Raw genomic sequence first — 26,285 nt, forward strand, 5'->3', positions numbered from 1 at the left:
GGGAGTACAGGAGGGGACTGAGCACGCACCCTTGTGGAGCCCCAGTGTTGAGGATCAGTGAAGTGGAGATATTGTTTCCTACCTTCACCACCTGGGGGTGGCCCGTCAGGAAGTCCAGGACCCAATTGCACAGGGCAGGGTTGAGACCCAGGGCCTCAAGCTTAATGATGAGTTTGGAGGGTACTATGGTGTTGAATGCTGAACTATAGTCAATGAACAGCATTCTTACATAGGTATTCCTCTTGTCCAGATGGGATAGGGCAGTGTGCAGTGTGATGGCGATTGCATCGTCTATGGACCTATCGGGGCGGTAAGCAAATTGAAGTGGGTCTAGGGTGACAGGTAAGATGGGGTGATATGATCCTTGACTAGTCTCTCAAAGCACTTCATGATGACAGAAGTGAGTGCTATGGGGCGATAGTCATTTAGTTCAGTTATCTTTGCTTTCTTGGGTACAAGAACAATGGTGGCCATCTTGAAGCATGTGGGGACAGCAGACTGGGATTGGGAGAGATTGAATATGTCCGTAAACACACCAGCCAGCTGGTCTGAGCATGCTCTGAGGACTCGACTAGGGATGCCACCTGGGCGGGCAGCCCTGCAAAGGTTAACACGTTTAAATGTCTTTCGTCGTCCATGGAGAAGAAGAGCCCACAGTCCTTGGTAGCGGGCCGTGTCGGTGGCACTGTATTATCCTCAAAGCGGGCAAAGAAGGTGTTTAGTTTGTCTGGATGCAAGACATCAGTGTCCTTGACGTGGCTGGTTTTCCTTTTGTAGTATGTGATTGTCTGTAGACCCTGTCACATATGTCTTCTGTCTAAGCCGTTGAATTGCATCTCCAATTCGTCTCTATACTGACATTTTGCTTGTTTGATTGCCTTGTGGAGGGAATAACTATACTGTTTGTATTTGGCCATATTCCCAGTCACCTTTCCATGGTTAAATTCGGTGCTTCGCGCTTTCAGTTTTGCGCGGATGCTGCCATCTATCCACGGTTTCTGGTTAGGATAGGTTTTAATAGTCACAGTGGGTACAACATCTCCTAAGCACTTCCTTATAAACTCACTCACCGAATCAGCGTATACAGTGGATTTAAAAAGTCTACACGCCCCTGTTAAAATGCCAGGTTTTTGTGATGTAAAATAATGAGACAAAGATAAATCATGTCAGAACTTTTTCCACCTTTAATGGGACCTATAACGTGAACAATTCAATTGAAAAACAAACTGAAATCTTTGAGGGGGAAAAATAAAAAACTCACAATAACCTGGTTGCATAAGTGTGGATACCCTTAAACTAATACTTTGTTGAAGCACCTTTTGATTTTATTACAGCACTCAGTCTTTTGGGGTAGGAGTCTATTAGCATGGAACATTTTGATGGGGCAATATTTGCCCACTCTTCTTTGCAAAAGCGCTCCAAATCTGTCAGATTGCGAGGACATCTCCTGTGCACAGCCCTCTTCAGATCACCCCAGAGATGTTCAATTGGATTCAGGTCTGGGCTCTGGCTGGGCCATTCCAAAACGTTAATCTTCTTCTGGTGAAGCCATGCTTTCGTGGATTTGGATGTGTGCTTTGGGTCGTTGTCGTGCTGAAAGGTGAACTTCCTCTTCATCTTCAGCTTTCTAATGGACGCCTGAAGGTTTTGTGCCAAAATTGCCTGGTATTTGGAACTGTTCATAATTCCCTCCACCCTGACTAAGGCCCCAGTTCCAGCTGAAGAAAAACAGCCCCAATGCATGATGCTGCCACCACCATGCTTCACTGTGGGTATGGTGTTCTTTGGGTGATGTGCAGTGTTGTTTTTGCGCCAAACATACCTTTTGGAATTATGGCCAAAAAGTTCAACCTTGGTTTCATCAGACCATAACACATTTTCCCATGTGCTTTTGGGGGACTTGATGTTTGTTTTTGCAAACTTCAGCCAGGCTTGGATGTTTTTCATTGTAAGAAAAGGCTTCCGTCTTGCCACCCTACCCCATAGCCCATTCATATGAAGAATACGGGAGACTGTTGTCACATGTAGCACACAGCCAGTAGTTGCCAGAAATTCCTGCTGGTTCCTTTAATGTTGCTGTAGACCTCTTGGAAGCCTCCCTGACCAGTTTTCTTCTCGTCTTTTCATACATTTTGGAGGGACGTCCAGTTCTTGGTAATGTCTCTGTGGTGCCATATTTTCTCCACGTGATGATGACTGTCTTCACTGTGTTCCATGGTATATGTAATGCTTTGGAAATTATTTTGTACCCTTCTCCTGACTGATATCTTTCAACAATGATCCCTCTGATGCTTTGGAAGCTCTCTGCGGTCCTTGGCTTTTGCTCTGAGATGCAACTAAGAAAATGTCAGGAAAATCCTACTAGAACAGCTGAACTTTATTTGTGATTAATCAGAGTCACTTTAAATTATGGCAGGTGTGTAATGACTTCTATTTAACATGAGTTTGAATGCGATTGGTTAATTCTGAACACAGCCACATCCCCAGTTATAAGAGGGTGTGCACACTTATGCAACCAGGTTATTGTAAGGTTTTTATTTTTCATTTTTCCCCCTCGAAGATTTCAGTTTGTTTTTCAATTGAATTGTTCACATTATAGGTCACATTAACAGTAGAAAAAGTTCTGACATGATTTATCTTTGTCTCATTCTTTTACATCACAAAAACCTGGCATTTTAACAGGGGTGTGTAGACTTTTTATATCCACTGTACGTCAATATTATTCTCTGAGGCTACCCGGAAAATATCCCAGACCGCGTGATTAAAACAATCTTGAAGTGTGGATTCCGATTGGTCAGACCAGCGTTGAATAGTCCTTAGTACGGGTACATCCTGTTTGAGTTTCTGCCTATAGGAAGGGAGGAGCAAAATGGAGTCATGGTCAGATTTGCCTTGTATGCATCGCGAAGTTAGATTAGCAGTGATCCAGTGTTTTTCCAGCGCGAGTGCTACAGTAAATATGCTGATTGAATTTCAGTAGCCTTAGGATATATGGTTTCCAGTTTGCATAAAGTCCAGTGAAGTTCCTTGAGGGCCGTCGTGGTATCGCCTTGAGGGGGGATATATATGACAATAACCAAAGAGAATTCTCTTGGGAGATAATATGGTCGGCATTTGATTGTGAGGAATTCTAGGTCAAGTGAACAAAAGGACTTGAGTTCCTGTATGTTGTTACAATGAGTCTTTAACCTCTCTTGGGTAGGGGGCAGTATCCTCTCTTAGGCAGGTGGGAAGCTAGCGTCCCATTCACGGTTCACACTATTCAACAGCCAGTGAAAAATCAGAGCGCCAAATTCAAAACCACAAAATGTCATAATTCAAAGTTCTCAAACATACGACTATTTTACACCATTTTAAAGATACACGTCTTCTTAGTGTAACCACGTTGTCCGATTTCAAAAAGGCTTTACGGCGAAAGCATAAAGTTAGATTATGTTAGGACAGTTCCAACACAAGAAAAACCACACAGCCATTTTCCTAGCAAGGACAGACGTCACAAATACCAGAAATTCAGCTAAAATTATGCACTAACCTTTGACGATCTTCATCAGATGACACTCCTAGGACATCATGTTACACAATACATGCATTTTTTGTTCGATCAAGTTGATATTTATATCCAAAAACAGCCTTTTACATTGGCGCGTGATGTTCAGAAAATATTTTTCCTCCAATACTGCCAGTGAATCAGCACAACAATTTACATTACATTTTAGATTTTAGTCATTTAGCAGACGCTCTTATCCAGAGCGACTTACAGTAGTGAATGCATACATTTCATTTAATTTCATACATTTTTTTTCTGTGCTGGCCCCCCGTGGGAATTGAACCCACAACCCTGCCGTTGCAAACACCATGCTCTACCAACTGAGCTACACACGTTTAGGATGAGTACAAAAATACTCATCCTAAACGTCGATAAAATATTAAACTGTTATTCAAAGAATTATAGATGAACATCTCCTTTATGCAACCGCTGTGACAGATTTCAAAAAAGCTTCACGGGGAAAGCACACTTTGCAATAAGCTGAGTACTGCGCTCAGAAAAATACACTAGGCAATACAGATACCCGCCATTTTGGAGTCATCTAAAATCATAAATAGCATTAGAAATATTCACTTACCTTTGATGATCTTCATCAGAAGGCACTTCCCGGAATCCCAGGTCCACAATAAATGTTGTTTTGTTCGATAAAGTCCATAATTTATGTCCAAATAACTCCTTGTTGTTTCCGCGTTCAGTAAGCTACTCCAAGTGTAGGAAGCGTGCCGAAAATTTCATGACGAAAAGTAAAAAAAAGTTATATTTACATTCGTTCAAACATGTCAAACGTTGTATAGCATCAATCTTTAGGGCCTTTCTAACTTACAACTTCAATAATATTCCAACCGGACGATTCCAGTGTCTTGAAAAACATTTTGGAACACAGCTAACTCTCACGTGAATGCACGCCAATGAACTCATTTGCTTTCCTGAGTCAACAACTTCCAACTCCTCTGTTCGCTCTCTGTTCATCATAGACGCCTCAAACAACTTTCTAAAGACTGTTGACATCTAGTGGAAGCCTTAGGAAGTGCAAAATGAACCCTAAGACACTGTGTGTTCGATAGGCAATGACTTGAATGGACTACAAGCACCAGACTTTCCACTTCCTGGTTTGATTTTTCTCAGGTTTTTGCCTGCCATATGAGTTCTGTTATACTCACAGACACCATTCAAACAGTTTTAGAAACTTCAGAGTGTTTTCTATCCAAATCTACTAATAATATGCATATTCTAGGGCCCGAGTAGTAGGCCGTTTAATTTGGGTACATTTTTCATCCGGCCGTGAAAATACTGCCCCCTACCCTAGAGAAGGTATTTTGATGTCTGGATGAAAAGCGTGCCCAAAGTAAACTGCCTTTTACTCAGGCCCAGAAGCTAGGATATGCATATAATTGGTAGATTTGGATAGAAAACACTCTAAAACTGTTAAATGTACGTCTGAGTATAACAGAACTGATAGGGCAGGCGAAACCCCGAGGACAAACCAACCCAATTTTCAATGGCTATCACTTTTATTATAAGGCCAAGTCCTCCCAGATTGCAGTTCCTAAGGCTTCCACTAGATGTCAACAGTCTTTAGAAAGAGTTTCAGGCTGGTTTTTGGGAAAATGAGCCAGAAATTGTAGTTTTTCTAGGTGGCTCCCATTTTGCCTGTAGTGTTTCCAAGCGCGTGGAAGAGAGCGCGTTCTTTAGTATTTTCTCCGGTAAAGACAGTAACGATTCTCTGTCTTAAATTGTATCATTTATTTACGTATTAGGGTACCTAAGGTTTGATTCTAAACGTTGTTTGACTTGTTTGGAAAAGTTTATTAGTAATGATTGGGATTCATTTTGTATGGATTTTGATGGAGGGAAACTGGGTGGATTATTGACTGAAGCGTGCCAGCTAAACTGAGTTTTTATGGATATAAAGAAGGACATTATCAAACAAAAGGACCATTTGTGATGTAACTGGGACCTTTTGGAGTGCCAACAGAAGAACATCATCAAAGGTAAGGCATTTTTTATATCGCTAATTCTGACTTTCGTGTCGCACCTGCCTGGTTGAAAGATGTTTTTCATGTGTTTGTATGCGGGGCGCTGTCCTCAGATAATCGCATGGTTTGCTTTTGCCGTAAAGCCTTTTTGAAATCTGACACTGCGGCTGGATTAACAAGAAGTTAAGCTTTATTTTGATGTATTTCACTTGTGATTTTATGAAAGTTAAATATTTATAATACTGTCATTTGCATTTTCGCGCTCTGCAATTTCACCGGATGTTGGCCAGGTGGGACGCTACCGTCTCAGCTGTCCATAAGAAGTTATTCATGAAACATACACCCCCTTCTTCTTCTTCCCGGAGAGATGTTTATTCCTGTCGGTGCGACGCACAAAGAATCCAGGTGGCTGTATCGACTCCGACAGCATATCCCGAGAAAGCCATGTTTCCATGAAACAGAGTATTTTTATTTTTTTATTTCACCTTTATTTAACCAGATAGGCTAGTTGAGAACAAGTTCTAATTTGCAACTGCGACCTGGCCAAGATATAGCAAAGCAGTTCGACACATACAACAACACAGAATAACACGTGGAATAAACAAACATACAATCAATAATACAGTAGAAAAAGTCTATATACAGCATGTGCAAATGAGGTAGGATAAGAGAGGTAGGCAATAAATAGGCCATGGTGGCGAAGTAATTACAATATAGCAATTAAACACTGGAATAGTAGAATGTACAGAAAATTAATGTGCAAGTAGAGATACTGGGGTGCAAAGGAGCAAGATAAATAAATAAATACAGTATGTTACAATCCCTGATGTCTTTCTGGAAAGCAAGCCTTGCCCTGATTTCGTCGACCTTGTTATCTAGAGAATGGGCATTAGCGAGTAATATACTCGGAAGTGGTGGGTGGTGTGCACGTTTCCGAAATCTGACCAGAAGACCGCTCCGTCTTCCTCTTCTCCGGCGGTGTTGTTTTGGGTCAGCCTCTGGAATCAGTTCAAATGCCCTGGGTGGTTCGGACAAAGGATCCACTTCGGGAAAGTTGTATTCCTGGTCGTAGTGCTGGTAAGTTGACATCGCTCTGACATCCAATAGTTCTTCCCGGCTGTATGTAATAACACTTAAGATTTTCTGGGCTAACAATGTAAGAATTAACACATAAAAAAACGAAATAGTGCAAAGTTTCCTAAGGACTAGAAGCGAGTCTTTCCTCTCTGTCGGCGCCGTCTTGATCTCAGTTAATGATTTTTTTAATCAAATAATTGCACATTTTCAGAAGAATGCTTATTTCTAAATGTGTAAAGTGACATTTGGGTTCACAGTGGGCATAGAGAAACAATGTGTAGGGAATTTAAATGAGATCAGACTGACAAAAAATAAATACCCTTTTATGATGACCAAATTGTCTTTCTCACCTTCTTAATTTCCTCTCTGAAATTGTTACATAATCAGTCAAATGTCACAGAGACCTTTATGGTTAGTTGATGAAAACGGGCCTCACTCAACCCCATTCATTCTACATTCACAGACTGTCACAACGTTGGAAACTAGACAAATATAGCCTGTTTTTCTGTTAACTCTATGTGCAGGTGGGTTTGTGCAGGCTTTAGCCCTTAACGTTACATCCAGCATGACCTCATATATAGTGTTTTCATGAAGGGAGATTGATGTTCAAAGGAAAATTGAACACTTACTTAACACAGATATAGATTTCCAATCAGCAGTGAGGTAGAAAGAGGCCTCCCTCCTTTGTAGTGTTGATGTGTATGAAGTGTCAGGTTTGCATTTAATTTCTGACATCAAAGAGCTGTTTTGCTCTTTTTTATCACCCTGTGCCCCTTTCCTGCAGTCAAATGACCAAAAGAGCCCTCTAATGCCCTCATGGGTAGAATGTTTTTCATCTTTTTCATAATTAATTTAAAAAAAATCAAAAATACACAAAATAATCCATTGTTTTTATGTTAAACAATTTTGTTATATTTCAGTCTTCTATGATGTACTGTATGAAAGTGTAATATTAGAATGCAAACTCAAAATTAATACATTTCAACTCTATATCTGATGCAGTACACATGTTTTCATTTTTTTCCAAGACACATCATATCTAATACCTTTGTCATCTGGAAAGGGGGGTCAGGGGGTGTCTTTGGGAGTCAAGGCTGCAATAGCTTAGTCACCCAAACACTTTCAAACCACATTGAAGCAAAGGTGTGGTGTATTATGTTGGCAACAAGATACTGCAGATGACATGTGGTGCGATGTGGTATGAGTATGAAAACCTTTAATTTCTGTTATATTTCACTAGAGAGCATTGATACAATTTCGACCAATCCATTGGTCGAAATTTTAAAACATGTATTTTTCTATAAAGACACACCCTATGTGTTTGAATAAAATCAACTATATGTACTTAGCTCATCTGATGCGTTAAGCGCACTGTTCGATTAAATAATTAAAGCACACAAATGGCTCAAGAGGGAGCCCGATGGCCACACTGTGTTAAAAAAAATGACAGCGAATAGGCCTCTGTGACTGGCACACATTGTCTCTCCTCCCTTCTGCAGCGAAAAGGTACCACAGCACAGCAAGTTTTGATCACACTGTCAGTGCTGATGCTGCAACATAATTTCAGCCATTTACGGTAGTTTCTTACTTCTTTCTCTGACTGAAAAGTTCTGTTACCGGAATCCCTCATTTGTTGAGGAAAAACATTCCCTATTCCCTCAACCCTTGCTCTCTTTATGTGAAATATTTGCATCGCATGCACGTGACCAATACGGCCTGACCTATAGCCTATTATAATCACATAAATAAATTGGTTATAACAAACTCTGAACACCGTAACACATGGCAGTAAAATGGAAGTGGAAGACATGAAAAATAAACTTGAAACAGGTGAATGTTTACCGGTTGCTCAGGAGGGAAAGGGGAAGTCAGATCTGTGGAAGACATTTTACTTAGTTGTGGAAACTACTGAAAATCAAGAAAAAGCTACCATTGCGTGAGTATTATGTGTGACAAACAGGTGATGTTAGATTACAATATATTTTTTGGTGAACATTTGGAACAGTGTAAACACTAAAAACATTATAAGTGTACCAGAGTCTGTTCTAACAAGAAAACAAATATATAAAGCCTTTATTACAGCAAAGAAAAGTAAACAACAAAACAACTTGGAAGATGGCGAATAGCGATGCTTCTGCGGTGGTGTTCAAATGTAAGTAGTTTTTGTTCTTCTTAAAATGATCACAACTATTTCATCGTAACGTTACATCTTGGAAAACAGATTTGCAGCCTGCTGCCTGCTGTGCCTTTTAGCTAGCTACGTGCTTCAGTAGGACTCGAGGGTGAAAGTAGATTTAATTTCTTCCCAGTACGGGACCTCCAAATAATTTTATGGTCGTAATCAAAGAATTACATATAGAATCTCTATTAATTCAATAGGATCTCTGTGGGCCTAGTCGTAAAGATGTGTGATTTAACTTTTAAAATGTGTTACCTTTTATTGTGGCATAAACACAACCAGTCATGATGTTTTCATCTGATTGTCAAACAACTACTCAAACAGTGGTGAATGGAAAGAGACATCTCCACAAAACACCAACAAGTGTAATGACATTTGGCGATTTTCATTAGGCCAGAATTTATGTCCACTGCTGTATGCAGTGTCGGGCACTTATCTCTGCCTTGGCAAAATGTAGGTGTTATTGTCGAACCACATCGTATTTTGGAGCGTTTTCAAGTCCATTCTGCCATAATGGTGTAATAGCCTACAGTTTTCTTGACCTTCTGTTGTAATTATTGTGATGGGCTCATGTTTTACCAGTACGGCGTACCTCCACTATTTATTTTGCCGGGATTCCGTACCGGACCGCCTTACTTTCACCCTTGGTTGGACTAGAAGTTAACTGTTCGAACAGTCATGTTAGCTACAGGGTTAACGGTAACGTTACTTGCTGTTGAGCGACAACTTCATATTTAACATTAGCCTAGTTCGCTAGCTAGCTACTTGTTGTAAATACCATTGCTTGTGTTCAAAACTATGCACTGGATATAGTGTTAGTAACGCGGTAGCCTATATTCCTATTTTCCACAGCGGTGCTGGTCCCAACACTTCTCTTTTCTTCTAGTTCTCCTGATTTGTCACTTCATTTTATCTGTGATGAGCTGATTGTAATGTCCATGCTGAACGGTTACAGTCTGAATGGGTCTTGATATTTTCATTGCAGATAACCTGTTATGGTGAAAGTAACGGTAAGCTGCACTCCTTACCGTTTCACCTTGGTACTCCAATTTGATAAAGTATGTGGCAGTCTAGCTATCTACAGAAAGTTCACACACTCTACTTTGGTCATGTTTTGGTTAATGTTGTACATCTTGTGTCTTTTCAGGATCTATGGTAAGGAGTGTGAGCTGGAGGGGCAGCTGTCACCTGTATGGGTGAAAAAGAAGAGAACCTTTAGCAAAAATACACAGTACGCTGCTGTATGTTATCTTGACATTTATTGCTGTACTTGGCTAGTAAAGTTATCCTTTTCGTGCAACAACACTTTCCCATCTATTTCTTATGTTTCACCAGAAAATGAATGTACGTGTGAAGACACACTTGCTAGAAAGGTGCAAGTATTCCAGAGAAATGTACTGCAATTGGCATAATACCTTTTATGGGGCTTTACATGTACTATCCTTTTCCATATTTTTTTAGCAATTAAAAGCTCTCTCCACCGGAGTCAGCACGGAGGGACTGGAGGCCATAGACGCATCCTGGAAGTGGTATGCGGTGATGGATCAGGTGCTAGCAGGCTGCCACTTCATCGCCCCATCGGTCATCCTCCCAAGGTGCAGCTATGGGCTCCCCTCCTTCCCAGAATGGCCCAAATGTGGGCAGGAGCGGGAGAAGGCAATGACTGCCAGGGAGGCACGCCTTATGGCCATTTTAGAGGCCATGATTAAGAAGTAGTTTTACGTATTTTGTATGTACAGTATTGTATTTCTTTTTTTAAACCCAAAGTGGATTTTTTTTTAAAGTGTTTTCTTGTTTGTAATAAAACACAAAAAGTGATACCGGTACATCTACTGTTGGTGTATTTAACTACAAAAAAATTGTACATAAAAAAATGCACTTCCACATCTGAGCTATCTTGTTGCAGGTGCATGGTAACAATTAGATACGTTAAAAGAAACCAGTACACTGCTCCTGCTGGTATCACATTTTTATTGAAGTTTATTTGTCGGCCTCTTGGCCTTCATCTGAGCTTTTTTGCTCTACTAAACTAAATAAACCATCTGTGGAATAATAATAATTGATGACATTTCTATAGAGCTTTTCATAACAATCTCAAAGCGCATCAAAAGTATAAAAAACAAATAAACAATACATGATCACAAGTAGCCTGGCTATAGGTCAACCACTAGAGGCCAAGTCTGAGTGCATGCATCCTCCAGAGATGGAGAGGGACAGTTCATGGCTTGATCAGAGGAAGGTGGTCAGGGAGATGGTCGATGAAGATGGAATTTGGTAACGATCTTGTAGAGGGCTACTCTGGGAACCAGCCTGATTCGTGTAGCCACTGGACTTCTCCTTCACAATGTATGGCACCTACTTGGGTGATGCCTCAGCAGCTGTGGGTGCCAGAAAGCTCACGACACACAGTTCAGAGTAGTAGCCAGTCTTACTCATTACGAGCCCTCTGTCTCAGCACTGCATTCCGCTACTGCATCTCCCATTACTCTCAAGCTTCAGGTGACTCTTCAGTTGATATATGCGTAGGCCTACAGTACACTCAAGTTTCCAAATACGTCATTCCAAATGCTAGCTACTTAGCTAACGTTAGCCCAAAACAACAACACTCCGACGAATGGAAATGTCAGTGGGTGGGGCTACAGACAATCCTTTCCAGTCCATGTGAAGCCGTTACTGATGGTGTGTTCAAGACATTGAGGTATAAAATAACAAGACAGCTGGGAATTTGGGAAAAAAACGTGCTTTGAATTTTTTTAAATTTTTTTTACGGCCAGCCAACTCGGAATTACAAGTGACAAACTCTGCATCTTCCTAGAGCTCCGATTTCGCCGACCTGAAGATCACCGACGTCACAATTTTTCACTGTCTCAGCTCGTTTTGCTTTTGAGTTCCCAGTTGTTTTGAATGCACCAAAAGTAATATGTTTCGGCTGTGGCATACTGCATACAGTATTTGCTAAAAAGTACGTAGTACGATTAGTAAACAGTATGCAGTTTAAGTAAGTAGTATGCAAGTGTAACGTAGACGCTGGGAGGCGAGAAGCAGGTGCTAAGTTTAATATAACAAACAACATGGAGCGAAACAACGTAGGAGTAACGTCTAGACATTAACAACATACAGCCTGGGGAAAGAACCTAAGGGAGTGCCAGATAAAGGTGAGGTAATGAGTGAGGTAATGGAGTCCAGGTGTGCCAAATGATAAAGTGCAGGTGCGCGTAATGATGAATGCCAGGTGCGCGTAATGATGGTTCTCAGGACCGGTGGTTAGTAAACTGGCGACTGCAAACGCCGGAGGGGAGGAGCAGGAGTAGACGTGACAGCAAGCCAGATTTCATACACTGCCATTGTATCACATTCCCTAAATACCTTTATGGCTTGAAAATTATGCAATTCATGCATTCAATTAAAAGTGTCATAAATAAATGATAAAAAAATAATTCCTAAATAGCAAAGGCGCATCGGCCCAATGTTGGGCAGCCTACATGGGGTCAATATTTTAGCCCGCATTGGGCCCACATCGTGCCAATGTGGGCATGTTTGATGGGAAAAGACGGGCTTATTTCTGGCAAAGTGAGGGCTGTCTTCACAAGAGGGCTGCCTATACTGGGCCACACTGGGCAAATGCCTTGGGGGCCAACGTGTGGGGGGGAATTCCGAACTGTGTGTGAACTGAGGACAGGCAGTGTGTGTGTTTGGACAGCCTTGTGTTTATAGCCCACCTATTACTACTTATCTATTTTGAAACTGACAATACATCAGGTAGAATGTGAAATCAAACAAAGTACATAAGGACATTGTGAAGCTAAACATTCTGTTACAATACATGCTGGTTGAACAATGAGTGACTATGATTAGCAATTGTTCAGTAATGGGGAAAACACACAAATGTGTTTGTGTTGAGATTAGTATCCAAAGAGAAACCCAAATAGGTTATTTGTTCCAGAGCTTAAGAAACCCACTGATCTAATCTAAAGGCTTTGGTTGAATTCATTTGTGCATACCGTTGCAAAACATTTGGAACTGAAAATGAAAAAAAGCATTTCTTATTGGACAGGTCTCTCCCTGTTTGCCTGTTTTCTTCCATTTGGTGCCTAATGAACATGACCCTGTTGTGATAAAGAAAGGAAGGTCCTGACTAAGAGCCCTCCTGTATAACACTGATCTACTGTGCGAAAACAAATACCATGCCCTAGATTAGGGATGGGCAACTCCAGTCCTCGGGGGCCTGATTGATGTCACACTTTTGCCTCAGCCCCAGCTAACACACCTCCAATAATCAACTAATCCTGATCTTCAGTTTAAAATGCAAATCGTTTAGCTGTGTTAGCTAGGGATGGGGAAAAAGTGTAATACCACTCTGGTTCCGAGGACTGGAGTTGCCCATCCCTGCCATAGATGTACTAGAAAAGCCAATATGGACATGGCTACAACGCTGAAGGGCTGTTGACATGATGAGACGGTGAAAAGAACCCGATGCAGAGTAGCACGCACACATGCAGCATTCACTGAAACATAAGCATAACGACAATAAATTCTGAAAGGCACTTGCCCGTCCAGCAAGTCGGGAGTATTTTATCGTTACCCAAAGATTATGATCACTTGCCCGAACATTTCAATGAACTATTTACACACAGAAGTGCAATATACTGTATTGCCTGCCTTTCACCTACATATACAGTAGGGGAGGAATCAGAAAGATCAGTACTGGAATTCTTTGTATTTTGGTTGCTACCAGAAAAAAATTCTCAGAGTAAGCTCAACTTGCCCAACTGCCGCAAATGATCTGTATTTCACTTAAACAATGGGGATGAACCAGAAATATACTTTGTAGGCTAGGAATTCTTTGCAGTTTGGTTGTTTTCATATAACTTGCCCAACTGCTCAGTTCACCTGCCCCAGGCAATAGGACAACCCTTAATGTCAATCACTGGAACTGATAATGACAACCGTGATGAGAGGGTGTCAGCGAGGACGGTGGGGTGGGGGTTTAATTGTATTGTATTGCATTGTAGTCATGTGCCACATGAATAGTAAAATAGCAGGCTGTTGGACATGGACAGAGAGAACAGAGAGAACACCCAGTCAGTCAGTCCTGTCATTTGCACTAGGGTAAATCGACCTACTGGATGTAACAGACTATAATTTGATTTTCGGGACGCAGAGCTGCTCTCCTGGTGTGAGCCTTGTTTGTAGAACACCAAGCCTGCCTACACACACAAACACACATCTTTGTTTCAGACACACACACACACACACACACACACACGTTGCCTCTAATTAAATTAATGAACAATGAAGAATTAAGCATCTTTTATATGGTTCAACGAGTCTTCCTTTCCGCCCAACAACACCCACACAATGCCATCTAAAACACATACACACACGCAAAAACACACACACACACACACACACACACACTCCTCTCAACACCACGGGACTGTGTGAGTCCCTAGCTAATTAGCACAGTCTCTCATCTCCACTCATCAGAGCATCAGACCAATGTAATATGCAGGAAGTTCAGTCGACTGCTTCACTCTGCACTTCATCAGGCTCAAAGGATTACTCAACCCTGCCAGACAAGCTTGACTGAGCTGAGCTCCCTCAGCGTTCAGAACTCAGACCATAGAAATAGAATATTGGGTTGGATAGGTTAGAAATGACATCTATCGGACTCACATCCAGGTTTCCAATACTTTCTATAGAAACATGAATTTGTCTTGTGTTTCCCTCATTCAATGTTGTTTGAAAGTCACTTTCAGATGAATACAGGTGCCAGAGGGCAGGATTTTGTACAGGCATGGGGTGTGTGGAGTTACACGGTCTGCTCTGACTGACATGGATCTGCAGAGCTGCCATTTGATCTCTCTGGTGGGTGGAAGGTTATCGTAAAGGTCATGTATTAATAGTGTACCTTCAGAACAACATCCGATCAGATTTTCCTTTCTCACCGTTAACAAACTGACACAGGGTTCAGTCAGGACCAGAAAGCCTGTCTGACTGACTGACTGCTCTAGTATGTTGTTTAATAAAGGGGGGGGAAAACATCACACGCTAAAAATAGTCTTGGAATATCTAATAGATCTTTGTTAACCCTGATGAAGGCTGGAAAAAGCCACAAAAGGCTATTGGATAACATACTGTCATCATCACACATCCTTTCTGCTATTCACACTTATTTTTTTAATCACACATAATTGACCCACTTTGGGGGAAATCTGGTTAGCAGACGTACATAAAGAAATATATATATATATCAAATAAATACGGCTTTGCTTATAACCACTATGTAAAATTAATGTTGTTTTTTGAAATATAACAGCTGAGGTCAGATGTTTATCAGCAGTGGGCCTGCAGGATGCTTGAGAAGAGTATAAACAATATATCTAAGTCTCTGAGATATCACATATATTTGCCAACAACCATACAATTCTGTTTTTTTATTTGATTAGCTGCATTAACATAACTTGATTTGTGTATTGATTGTCCATATTGACACTTTAAAGTTCACACTGACCAGCTTGTCGAGTCAAGTCCTATTGAAATGTGATACTGAGAGCTATTCTGCCTTTAAACAGAGTCGTTGACCCGTGTAGCAGTCCTGACATCTGACCGACACACAAACAGACACAGACCCCCCCCCGGCTTGTTTATTTTGCAGTCTACTCATCATCAGCTTCCTCTTCTCCTCTCATCTCAACTCTTTCTCCACCTGAAAACAGGATGTAATCGCAGGCTAAATCCAGCACGTCACCTCAGCACGTCATTTCCTGTCACGAACTCAGATACCTCCTGCGCCCCGACCTGTTGTTTTCGGCCTGTTGTTTCCGAAATTGTATTTATTGTTATTCTGTTCATAAGAGTTTGTGTCAACACCTGCTACCAGATAGCTAGCTAGGTTGCAATGGAGACCGCTTTGCCTGGAATAGCCAACGAACATTTCCAGAGCTGTAGAAGCTATGTTTATTACGTTCTCGTCCGGGACAATATTGACCATCTGGAGTTCCCTTGTGGCTATTGTTTGCTTGCGGAGGATTTTAGGAATGAGGTGGCTATCCTGAGCAAGCAAATTTCTATTCTGCACGCACTTATGGAACTTTCTTGTTCTCAACTCCTGTACCTATGAACTAGAGTTGCAGTGCATTCGGAAAGTATTCAGACCCTTTGACTTTTTCCACATTTTGTTACTTTACAGCCTTATTCTAAAATGTATTGTTTTTTTCCGTCATCAATCTACACACAATACCCCATAATGACAAAGTAAAAACAGGTTTTTATACATTTTAGCAAATATATCTTAAAAACACAGTGCAGTCAAAAACTGGATTTCCTGTTTTTTTATCTACACTCAGTGGCCAATTTATTATGTCAATCAAAATGGTTCGCTCCTACAGGCAGTGAGTCACGTGGCCGTGGCTTGCAAGCAGGCAGACAGTCGTCAAGGCATTCAGTTACTGTTCGATTGAATGTTAGAATGGGCAAAACGAGTGACCGACTTTGAGCATGGAATGAGCGTCGGTTCCAGTATCTCAGAAACGGCCGGCCTCCTGGGCTTTTCACACACAACAGTGTCTAGGGTTTACAGAGAATGGCGCGAGAAATGAAAAACATCCAGTCTGCGGCAGTCCTGTGGGCGTAAAAACAGCTCGTTGATGAGAGGTCGAAGGAGAATGGCAAGAATCGTTCAAGTTAACGGGCGGGCCACAAACAGGAAAATAACGGCGCAGTACAACAGTGGTGTGCAGAACGGCATCTCAGAACGCACAACTCGTCGGTCCTTGTCAGGGATGGGCTAATGCAGCAGACGACCACACTGGGTTCCTCTCCTATCAGCTAAAAACATGAAGAAGCGGCTCCAGTGGGCACGCAATCACCAACACTGGGAAAACATCGCCTGATCCGACGAATCCCGGTTACTGTTGCGTCATGCTGATGGCAGAGTCAGGATTTGGGGTGAGTCCATGGCCCCATCCTGCCTGGTGTCAACGGTACATGCTCTACCAACTGAGCTACACAGGACCATAATGCTCTTTTAGTGTAAGAGCTGTTTGAAAAGACCGCCTGAAATTTCAGCCAGTTGTGGTGGGATGGGGTTTTGGCCTGCCTGGTGACATCACCAGGCAGTAAATTAGTTAAAGACCAATAAACCTCTGCCATTAACAGTTTATTTTTCCCCATTACACCCTTCCCATTCAGACCACTCCCAGACAGTCCTAGCTTAGTTCTAGCTTGAGAAATTGCTCACCGCTAAGAAGTTATTTTTGTTTCTTTTTGACCATTTTTAATTGAAAACAATCACAGTAAGGTACTTAATTGTTATCCAGAAATGGTTCGATACTGTGATAAAAATGGCAACAAACGGCTGCATTGGACCACACTTCAGGTTGGAGAATGGATAAGCAAGAAATTACAGAAAAAGTGACTCAAAAAGGGATCGACATGAATACCCTGTAGTTGTTATGAATATTAAGAAACTGCAAGTTCCCAGCAGATGTAGTTCTACTACTGTATGATGATGCAAAGAAAAATGTCAATCCTCGGGTGGACAATAAAGTGATATTATATTCTACTCTATTTTTACTCATGTAGTGTGCTTCAACACCATGCTCACAGTGATGCCAATGACTGCCAGAGGGCTGGTCCATTGTAGAAGTACACTAATTAGAACAGGTCCCCATGTTGATCTTTTATTAGATGGAACACCATCACAACAAGTTCAACTGGGTCACTAGGCACTGGCACAATATGACACATGAATAGTATAGTTGTAATTCTTAGTAGTTGCACCTATTCTTTCCTCTCGAGCTCCTTTTGAGTTATCATATCACCTACTGTATATCACGTTTGTATTTGTGCCGTCTGACTGTACCTGCGTTTTATCTATTGACCTATTTATTAGACTGATTGCTGAACAAACAGGAAGCTGTAGATTGGACAAAAACAGTTTGGACCGAGACATAATCCAGGGGTCAGTGAGTTATCCTATAAAGTCCCCAGCCAGGCAGCCAGGTCAGGATAGACCGACTATTTTCTTTTGTCTGATTTCGGGTACCCTGAGGAAGGCACAGTGATGCCGAAACGTTGGTAAATACCCATTAAATTGCTGGGAGATTATACGTGGATTGTGCGACTTTCTTTATTTTGATAGTTTATAGTTTATTCGCCGTTAGTCAGCACCTCCACACAAACTATCGTTCTGGGTGTGTGCCAACTCGTGTTTTTCTTTTCTTTTTTATGATGCTGATAAAGACAGCAAGGCCCAGATTCACAAAACACTTCTTGTGCAAAAACTTAAGAAGCTTCTTAAGAAAAAAAAAGAAGATAGTTTGTAATTGCAATACCTCAACATTATCTTAAGATTTAATGATTTTCCTACAAACTTCTCAAATATCTTCTTACAAATCTTCTTTAGATGTTTGTTACTAGACAACCGTTTTAGCTATCTACAGTTGAAGTCGGACGTTTACATACATTTAGGTTGGAGTCTTTAAAACCACTCCACAAATGTATTGTTAACAAACTATAGTTTTGGCAAGTCGGTTAGGACTTTGTGCATGACACAAGTAATTTTTCCAATAATTGTTCCAACAATTGTTTAATTATTTCACTTATAATTCACTGTATCACAATTCCAGTGGGTCAGAAGTTTACATACACTAAGTTGACTGTGCCTTTAAACAGCTTGGACATTTCCAGAAAATTATGTCATGGCTTTAGAAGCTTCTGATAGGCTAATTGACATAATTTGAGTCAATTGGAGGTGTATCTGTGGATGTATTTCAAGGCCTACCTTCAAACTCAGTGCCTCTTTGCTTGACATCATGGGAAAATCAAAAGTAATCAGCCAAGACCTCAAAAAAAATGGTAGACCTCCACAAGTCTGGTTCATCCTTGGGAGCAATTTCCAAACGCCTGAAGGTACCACGTTAATCTGTACAAACAATAGTACGCAAGTATAAACACCATGGGACCACGCAGCCGTCATACCGCTCAGGAAGGAGACGCGTTCTGTCTCCTAGAGATGAATGTACATTGGTGCGAAAAGTGCAAATCAATCCCATAACAACAGCAAAGGACCTTGTGAAGATGCTGGAGGAAACAGGTACAAAGTATCTATATCCAAAAGTAAAACGTGTCCTATATAGACATAAGCTGAAAGGCCACACAGCAAGGAAGAAGCCACTGCTCCAAAACCGCCATAAAAAAGCCAGACTACGGTTTGCAACTGCACATGGGGACAAAGATCGTACTTTTTGGAGAAATGTCCTCTGGTCTGATGAAACAAAAATGCGGTGATCCTAACTGACCTAAGACAGGGAATTTTTACTCAGATTAAATGTCAGGAATTGTGATAAACCGAGTTTAAATGTATTTGGCTAAGGTGTATGTAAACTTCGGACTTCAACTGTATCTAGCGAGAAATGGCAATCTTGTTTTGCAAATGTCTTACTAAGATTACTGTTCTAAAATATGTTCTTGGGTTTAAAATAATCAATACGGAAACTTTCAGATGAAGTTTGTGAGTGAATTAAACATGTTAAATTACACTTCACTGAATGACAATATGAAAGCCAGTGTTTGTTTACAGGCAGGCAGTACCTTTAGGGGTGAGAACTGCTAGGGCCTGGGCTCGTCCACACTTGCACACTCTTACACACACACACACACACACTTTCCTCACCACTGGCTTTGTCCCTAGCCTACACACTTCCCTGGTCTGTTAGGAAAACACAAAGCCAGGAACTTCTCAGCCCTCCAGAACAAAGACTTAAAACTGGGATCAATTTCTTGTTGGCTGGAACAAGAGCTGCAGATGTTTTGTGCTTCAGGGGAGCCACTTGCGATTGACTAATAGTTGTTGTTTTCCCTCCTTTAATACAATCATTACTTTACCAAATCATAAAATGCAACATGCAAGGGAAGGCAAGGCACCCCACCTCTGCTCACTGAAACAGAAGCTGCTGCTGTTCATGGCGAGCAACTAGGGGATTGAATTAATACATGTTGTTTTCTCTGCTTTTATCTCGACAATAATTACTGTACCAAATCATAAAAGGCAACATGCAAGACAAGGAACCCCATGTGGAGGCATCAGATTTAGGTTTATCGCAAGACTTTGAGACAAGTATTTGACTCTGTGTGCCACAGAAAGTATTTGACTCTAGTGACAAAATTAAGGAAATTTAAAAAAGGGGGGTGGGTTTCGGCAAGGCCATTTTCTTGCCTGCCAAAATGCCCCCCCCCCCCTTCTAATTTCCTTAATTTTGTCACTAGAGTCAAATACTTTGTGGCACACATCCGAGTCAAATACTTTCTATAGAACAAACTTCTTGTCAGGATAGGCTACCGAAATGAATAATTAATGTATGTGTGTTATATTAAACATAGAGGAGGGAGTCAAATGTAGGCAAGCAATAAACATTTCAGAACAACTACTTGTCGAATAAGACATGGGGGGAGATGCCGATTTTTGGCAAAGAGATTTATTGCTAGACTAATACACTTGAATCAAATAGCCAAACCGAAAACTGCAGACATTACGAGTGGCACCCCCGCGATCAAAACGCCATTAAAAATACAATGAAACGCAGCCTAACGTGATCATTGACAGCTGCCTTGAAGAACACAAATAAAAAAATGCTTTCTGCTACTAAGATCAGTGAAATGTTGGCTAAACTGAACGGAGTGAAGAGCAAAAATCTCAACGAGCAAGCAAGTCGCAGCAATGAAGAATTGAGTGTGTGCGCGTTCACGTGAAAGGGGATTCTGGCAAGGGGGGGTAGATTTTCTGCACAATACCTGTTACTTGCAAAGAGAGAGGGTGGAGCTCTTCATTCTGCTTCTGATCCTTGTTCTATCTTTTCGCTTAACAGGTATGGACCCGGAATTTAATCGAGCGTCTGACCAATTACACTAGACTTTAGTTCTGGGTTAACCGACATGACTCTTAATAGGATAGCTGGCTTTCCCATAGTGCACAGAACACACTGAAGTTATTAGAACAGGGTAGCGGAAAGGTGTGCGTGAGAGTCTATCATGACAGAGGATATGTTCCAAATGGCGCAAATTGAAAAAACGGATGCACCTGCAGAGCATTTAAAAGTATAAGCACATTGGCCTAACGCATGGCTGGGCACATTCTGCAGCTCAGTTGAGCTCTATTCAGATCGGATGCGGGTAAGGAGATATTTCTCTCCAATGCGCGACGCCCTCACTCGCTCTCTGATCCTGAGTGCAATTTACACACTGAGCGCATATAGTAGGAGGATTTCACTCTTGGCAGTCGCAGTTTCCACAACAGCGGAGAAGGCGCACACAACTCGCCTGGGATGAGTTGGCAGGAAGAGCGGTTTGATTTCACGCTACTTGAACTTTACTTCTCGTAGCCCTGGCGAGCACCGTAACTGCTGGAAGACGTGCATGTGACTGCACTGCTGCGTTTATAACCTCCGTGGACTGGGAAGGTGACAGCAGCATGGTGGCCAAGGATTACCCTTATTACCTCGTCGTGAAGAGGATGAACTGCTCACTGGAGGTGCAGACAGTTAGCAGAAACATCCATCCGGCTAAAGAAGTGGAGGTAGGGAGTTTTTAATTTGCGATATAACTTATCGATTGCATTCAATTGTTGCAGTTTGTACATGGTGAAAATGCACTTTCGCGCATGCATGTACTTGCACACTAAGTGGAGGCAGACAGTTTATAGGACATACACTGCACTACTACTTTGTTGCGCGTTTGTTGTGGCTATTTAATCAAACTGTTTAAAAAATGTGGAGTCCTAAGGAATACATTTAATCTTTTATGAAATGTTGACGAAACAATATAGTGAAGTACCACGATAGAGCACATTTAATGCCAAGCTGCACTGGTTTGGATGATTTCACAATTTTTCAAGTAAAACAAATAAATACATAAAGGAAATGTCATGATATAGGAGTGAATTACATGAATCGCATTGGTAGTGTTATTATTGCTTTTTAAGTATGGAGTATTTTGTGTGTGTCAGTCAAAGTTTGGACACACCTACTCATTCAAGTGTTTGTTTATTTTTTACTATTTTCTACATTTGTAGAGTAATAGAAGACATCAACACTGAGATGATACATGGAATAATGTAGTAACCAAAAAAGTATTAAACAAATCAAAATATATGTTAGATTCTTCAAATAGCCTCCCTTTGCCTTGATAACAGTTTTGCACACTACTGGCATTCTCTAAACCAGCTTCACCTAGAAGGCTTTTCCAACAGTCTTGAAGGAGTTCCCACTTATGCTGAGCACTTGTTGGCTGCTTTTCCTCTCTGCAGTCCAACTCATCCCAAACCATTGCAATTGATTGTGGAGGCCAGGTCATCTGATGCAGTACTCCCTCGGTGAAATATTTAAATGTCCTTGGTGAAATGGACCATACACAGCCTGAAGGTTTGTTGGGTCATTGTCCTGTTGAAAAACAAATTATAGTCCCACTAAGCGGAAACCAGATGGGATGGCGTATCGCTGCAGAATGCTGTGGTAGCCATGCTGGTTAAGTGTGCCTTGAATTCTAAATAAATCACAGACAGTGTCACCAGCAAAGCACCCCTACACCATCACACCTCTTCCTCCATGCTTCATGGTGGGAACCACACATGCGGCGATAATCCGTTCACCTACTCTGCATCTCACAAAGACACGTTTTTTGGAACCAAAAATCTAAAATTTGGACTCATCAGACCAAAGTCCAGATTTCCACCGGTCTAATGTCCATTGCTCATGTTTCCTGGCCCAAGCAAGTCTCTTGTTATTGGTGTCCTTTAGTGGTTTGTTTGCAGCAATTCAACCATGAAGGCCTGATTTCATGCAGTTTCCTCTGAACAGTTGATGTTGATGTGTCTGTTACTTGAACTCTGAAGCATTTATTTGGGCTGCAATTTCTGAGGCTGGTAACTCTAATGAATTTATCCTCTGCAGCAGAGGTACCTCTGGGTCTCCCTTTCCTGTGGCGGTCCTCATGAGAGCCAGTTTCATTATAGCGCTTGATGGTTTTTGCGACTGCACTTGAAGAAACTTTCAAAGTTCTTGGAATTTTTCCGGATTGACTGACCTTCATGTGTTAAAGTAATGATAGACTGTTGTTTCTCTTTGCTTATTTGAGCTGTTATTGCCATAATGTGGACTTGGTCTTTTACCAAATAGGGCTATATTCTGTATACCACCCCACCTTGTCACAACACAACTGATTGTCTCAAATGCATTAAGAAGGAAATAAATGAACTTTTAACAAGGCACACCTGTTAATTGAAATGCATTCCAGGTGACTACCTCATGAAGCTGGTTGAGAGAATGCCGATAGTGTGCAAAGGTATCATTAAGGCTACTTTGAAAAATCTCATAAAATATATTTTGTTTAACACTTTTTTTTTGGTTACTACATGATTTAATGTGTTATTTCATAGTGTTGATGTCTTCACTATTATTCTACAATGTAGAAAATAGTAAAAATAAAGAAAAACCCATGAATGTGTAGCTGTGTCCAACCTGGTGTTGTGTCTATCTACACAACAGGAACAAAAGTAGCTGTGTCCAACCTGGTGTTGTGTCTATCTACACAACAGGAACAAAAGTATGTGGACACGTGCTCGTCGAACATCTCATTCCAAAATCATGGGCATTAATATGGAGTTGGTCCCCCCTTTAATCTTATAACAGGCTCCACTTTTCTGGGAAGGCTTTCCGCTAGATGTTGGAACATTGCTGCGGGGACTTGCTTCCATTCAGCCACGAGCATTAGTGAGGTCGAGCACTGATGTTGGGCGATTAGGCCTGGCTTGCAGTCAGTGTTCCAGTGTTCCAGTTCATTCCAAATGTGTTGGATGGGGTTGAGGTCAGGGCTCTGTGCAGGCCAGTCAGTTTCTTCCACATTGATCTCGACCAACCATTTCTGTATGGACCTCGCTTTTTGCATGGGGGCATTGTCATGCTGAAACAGGAAAGGGCCTTCCCCCAACTGTTGCCACAAAGTTGGAAGCACAGAATCGTTCTAGAATGTCATTGTATGCTGTAGTGTTATGATTTCCCTTCACTGGAACTAAGGGGCCTAGCCCAAACCATGAAAAACAACCCTAGACCATTATTCCTCCTCCACCAAACTTGACAGTGGCACTATGCATTGGGGCAGGTAGTGTTCTCCTGGCATCCACCAAACCCAAATTCGTACGTCGGACTGCCAGATAGTGAAGTGTTTTTCATCACTCCAGAGAACGAATTTCCACTGCTCCAGAGTCCAATGCAAGCAAGGTTTACACCACTCCAGCCGACACTTGGCATTGCGCATGGTGATCTTAGGCTTGTGTGTGGCTGCTTGTCCATGGAAATACATTTCATGATGGAAATACATTTCATGATGCTCCTGACGAACAGTTCTTGTGCTGACGTTGGAACTCGCTGAGTGTTGCAACCGAGGACAGACGACAGACGTGCTACCACTTCAGCACTCTGCAGTCCCGTTCTGTGAGCTTGTGTGGCCTACCACTTAGCGGCTGAGCCGTTGTTGCTCCTAGACGTTTTCAATACTCCACAACAGCACTTACAGTTGACCGGGGCAGCACTAGCAGGGCAGAAATTTGACTAAAGGACTCGTTGGAAAGGTGGCATCATATTGCATGACTGTGCTACCTTGAAAGTCACTGAGCTCTTCAGTAAGGCCTTTTGTACTACCAATGTTTGTTTATAGAGATTGCATGGCGATGTACTCATATATATATATATATATATATATACATACATACATACATACATACATACATACATACATACATACATACATACATACATACATACATACATACATACATACATACATACATACATACATACATACATACACCTGTCAGCAACAGGTGTGGCTGAAATAGCCGAATCCACACATTTGAAGGGGTGTCCACATACTATGTGCGTAATATATAGTGTATCTAATCTACAGTTGTGGCCAAAAGTTTTGAGAATGACACAAATATTAATTTTCAAAGTCTGCTGCCTCAGTTTGTATGATGGCAATTTGCATATACTCCAGAATGTTATGAAGAGTGATCCAATTAATTGTAAAGTCCCTATTTGCCATGCAAATGAACTGAATCCCCCAAAAACATTTCCACTGCATTTCAGCCCTGCCACAAAAGACGAGCTGACATCATGTCAGTGATTCTCTCGTTAACACAGGTGTGAGTGTTGACGAGAACAAGGCTGGAGATCACTCTGTCATGCTGATTGAGTTCGAATAACAGACTGGAAGCTTCAAAAGGAGGGTGGTGCTTGGAATCATTGTTCTTCCTCTGTCAAACATGGTTACCTGCAAGGAAACACGTACCGTCATCATTGCTTTGCACAAAAAGGGCTTCACAGGCAAGAATATTGCTGCCAGTAAGATTGCACCTAAATCAACCATTTATCGGATCATCAAGAACTTCAAGGAGTATAGTTCAATTGTTGTGAAGAAAGCTTCAGGGTGCCCAAGAAAGTCCAGCAAGCGCCAGGACCGTCTCCTAAAGTTGATTCAGCTGCGGGATCGGGGCACCACCAGTACAGAGCTTGCTCAGGAATGGCAGCAGGCAGGTGTGAGTGCATCTGCATGCACAGTGAGGCAAAGACTTTTGGAGGATGGCCTGGTGTCAAGAAGGGCAGCAAAGAAGCCACTTCTCTCCAGGGAAAACATCAGGGACAGCCTTATTTTCTGCAAAAGGTACAGGGATTGGACTGCTGAGGACTGGGGTAAAGTCATGTTCTCTGAATCCCCTTTCCGATTGTTTGGGGCATCTGGAAAAAAGCTTGTTCGGAGAAGACAAGGTGAGCGCTACCATCAGTCCTGTGTCATGCCAACCATAAAGCATCTTGAAACCATTCATGTGTGGGGTTGCTTCTCAGCCATGGGAGTGGGCTCACTCACAATTTTGCCTAAGAACACAGCCATGAATAAAGAATGGTACCAACACATCCTCCAAGAGCAACTTCTCCCAACCATTCAGGGACAGTTTGGTGACGAACAATGCCTTTTCCAGCATGATGGAGCACCTTGCCATAAGGTAAAAGTGATAACTAAGTGGCTTGTGGGAACAAAACATCGATATTTTGGGTCCATGGCCAGGAAACTCCCCAGACCTTAATCCCATTGAGAACTTGTGGTCAATCCCCAAGAGGCGGGTGGACAAACAAAAACCCACAAATTCTGACAAACTCCAAGCATTGGTTATGCAAGAATGGGCTGCCATCAGTCAGGATGTGGCCCAGAAGTTAATTGACAGCATGCGAGGGCGGATTGCAGAGGTCTTGAAAAAGAAGGGTCAACACTGCAAATATGGACTCTTTGCATCAACTTAATGTAATTGTCAATAAAAGCCTTTGACACTTATGAAATGCTTGTAATTATACTTCATTATTCCATAGTAACATCTGACAAAATTATCTAGACACTGAAGCAGCAGACTTTGTGGAAAGTAATATTTGTGTCATTCTCAACTTTTGGCTACAACTGT

The 26,285-nt window shown here is 41.7% G+C and overlaps 1 protein-coding gene across 5 annotated transcripts in view; it reads left to right on the forward strand.

Annotated features, from left to right (window-relative positions):
- The window catches only part of LOC115151044 (rho guanine nucleotide exchange factor 3), a 129,718-nt gene that overhangs the window by 79,444 nt on the left and 23,989 nt on the right, over nucleotides 1–26,285 (forward strand). The window contains exon 1 of one of the 5 annotated variants that reach the window (XM_029694967.1): nucleotides 20,566–21,356. The exons of the other annotated variants lie outside the window; for them this stretch is intronic. Within the exon in view, the coding sequence (XP_029550827.1) occupies nucleotides 21,252–21,356 (105 nt within the window). The 5' untranslated portion in view covers nucleotides 20,566–21,251. Of the gene's footprint in view, nucleotides 1–20,565; nucleotides 21,357–26,285 lie in introns of those variants that run through there. 5 annotated transcript variants of the gene reach the window in all.

This window comes from Salmo trutta, chromosome 16 (assembly GCF_901001165.1).
Source record: "Salmo trutta chromosome 16, fSalTru1.1, whole genome shotgun sequence".
Taxonomy (NCBI): Eukaryota; Metazoa; Chordata; class Actinopteri; order Salmoniformes; family Salmonidae; genus Salmo; species Salmo trutta.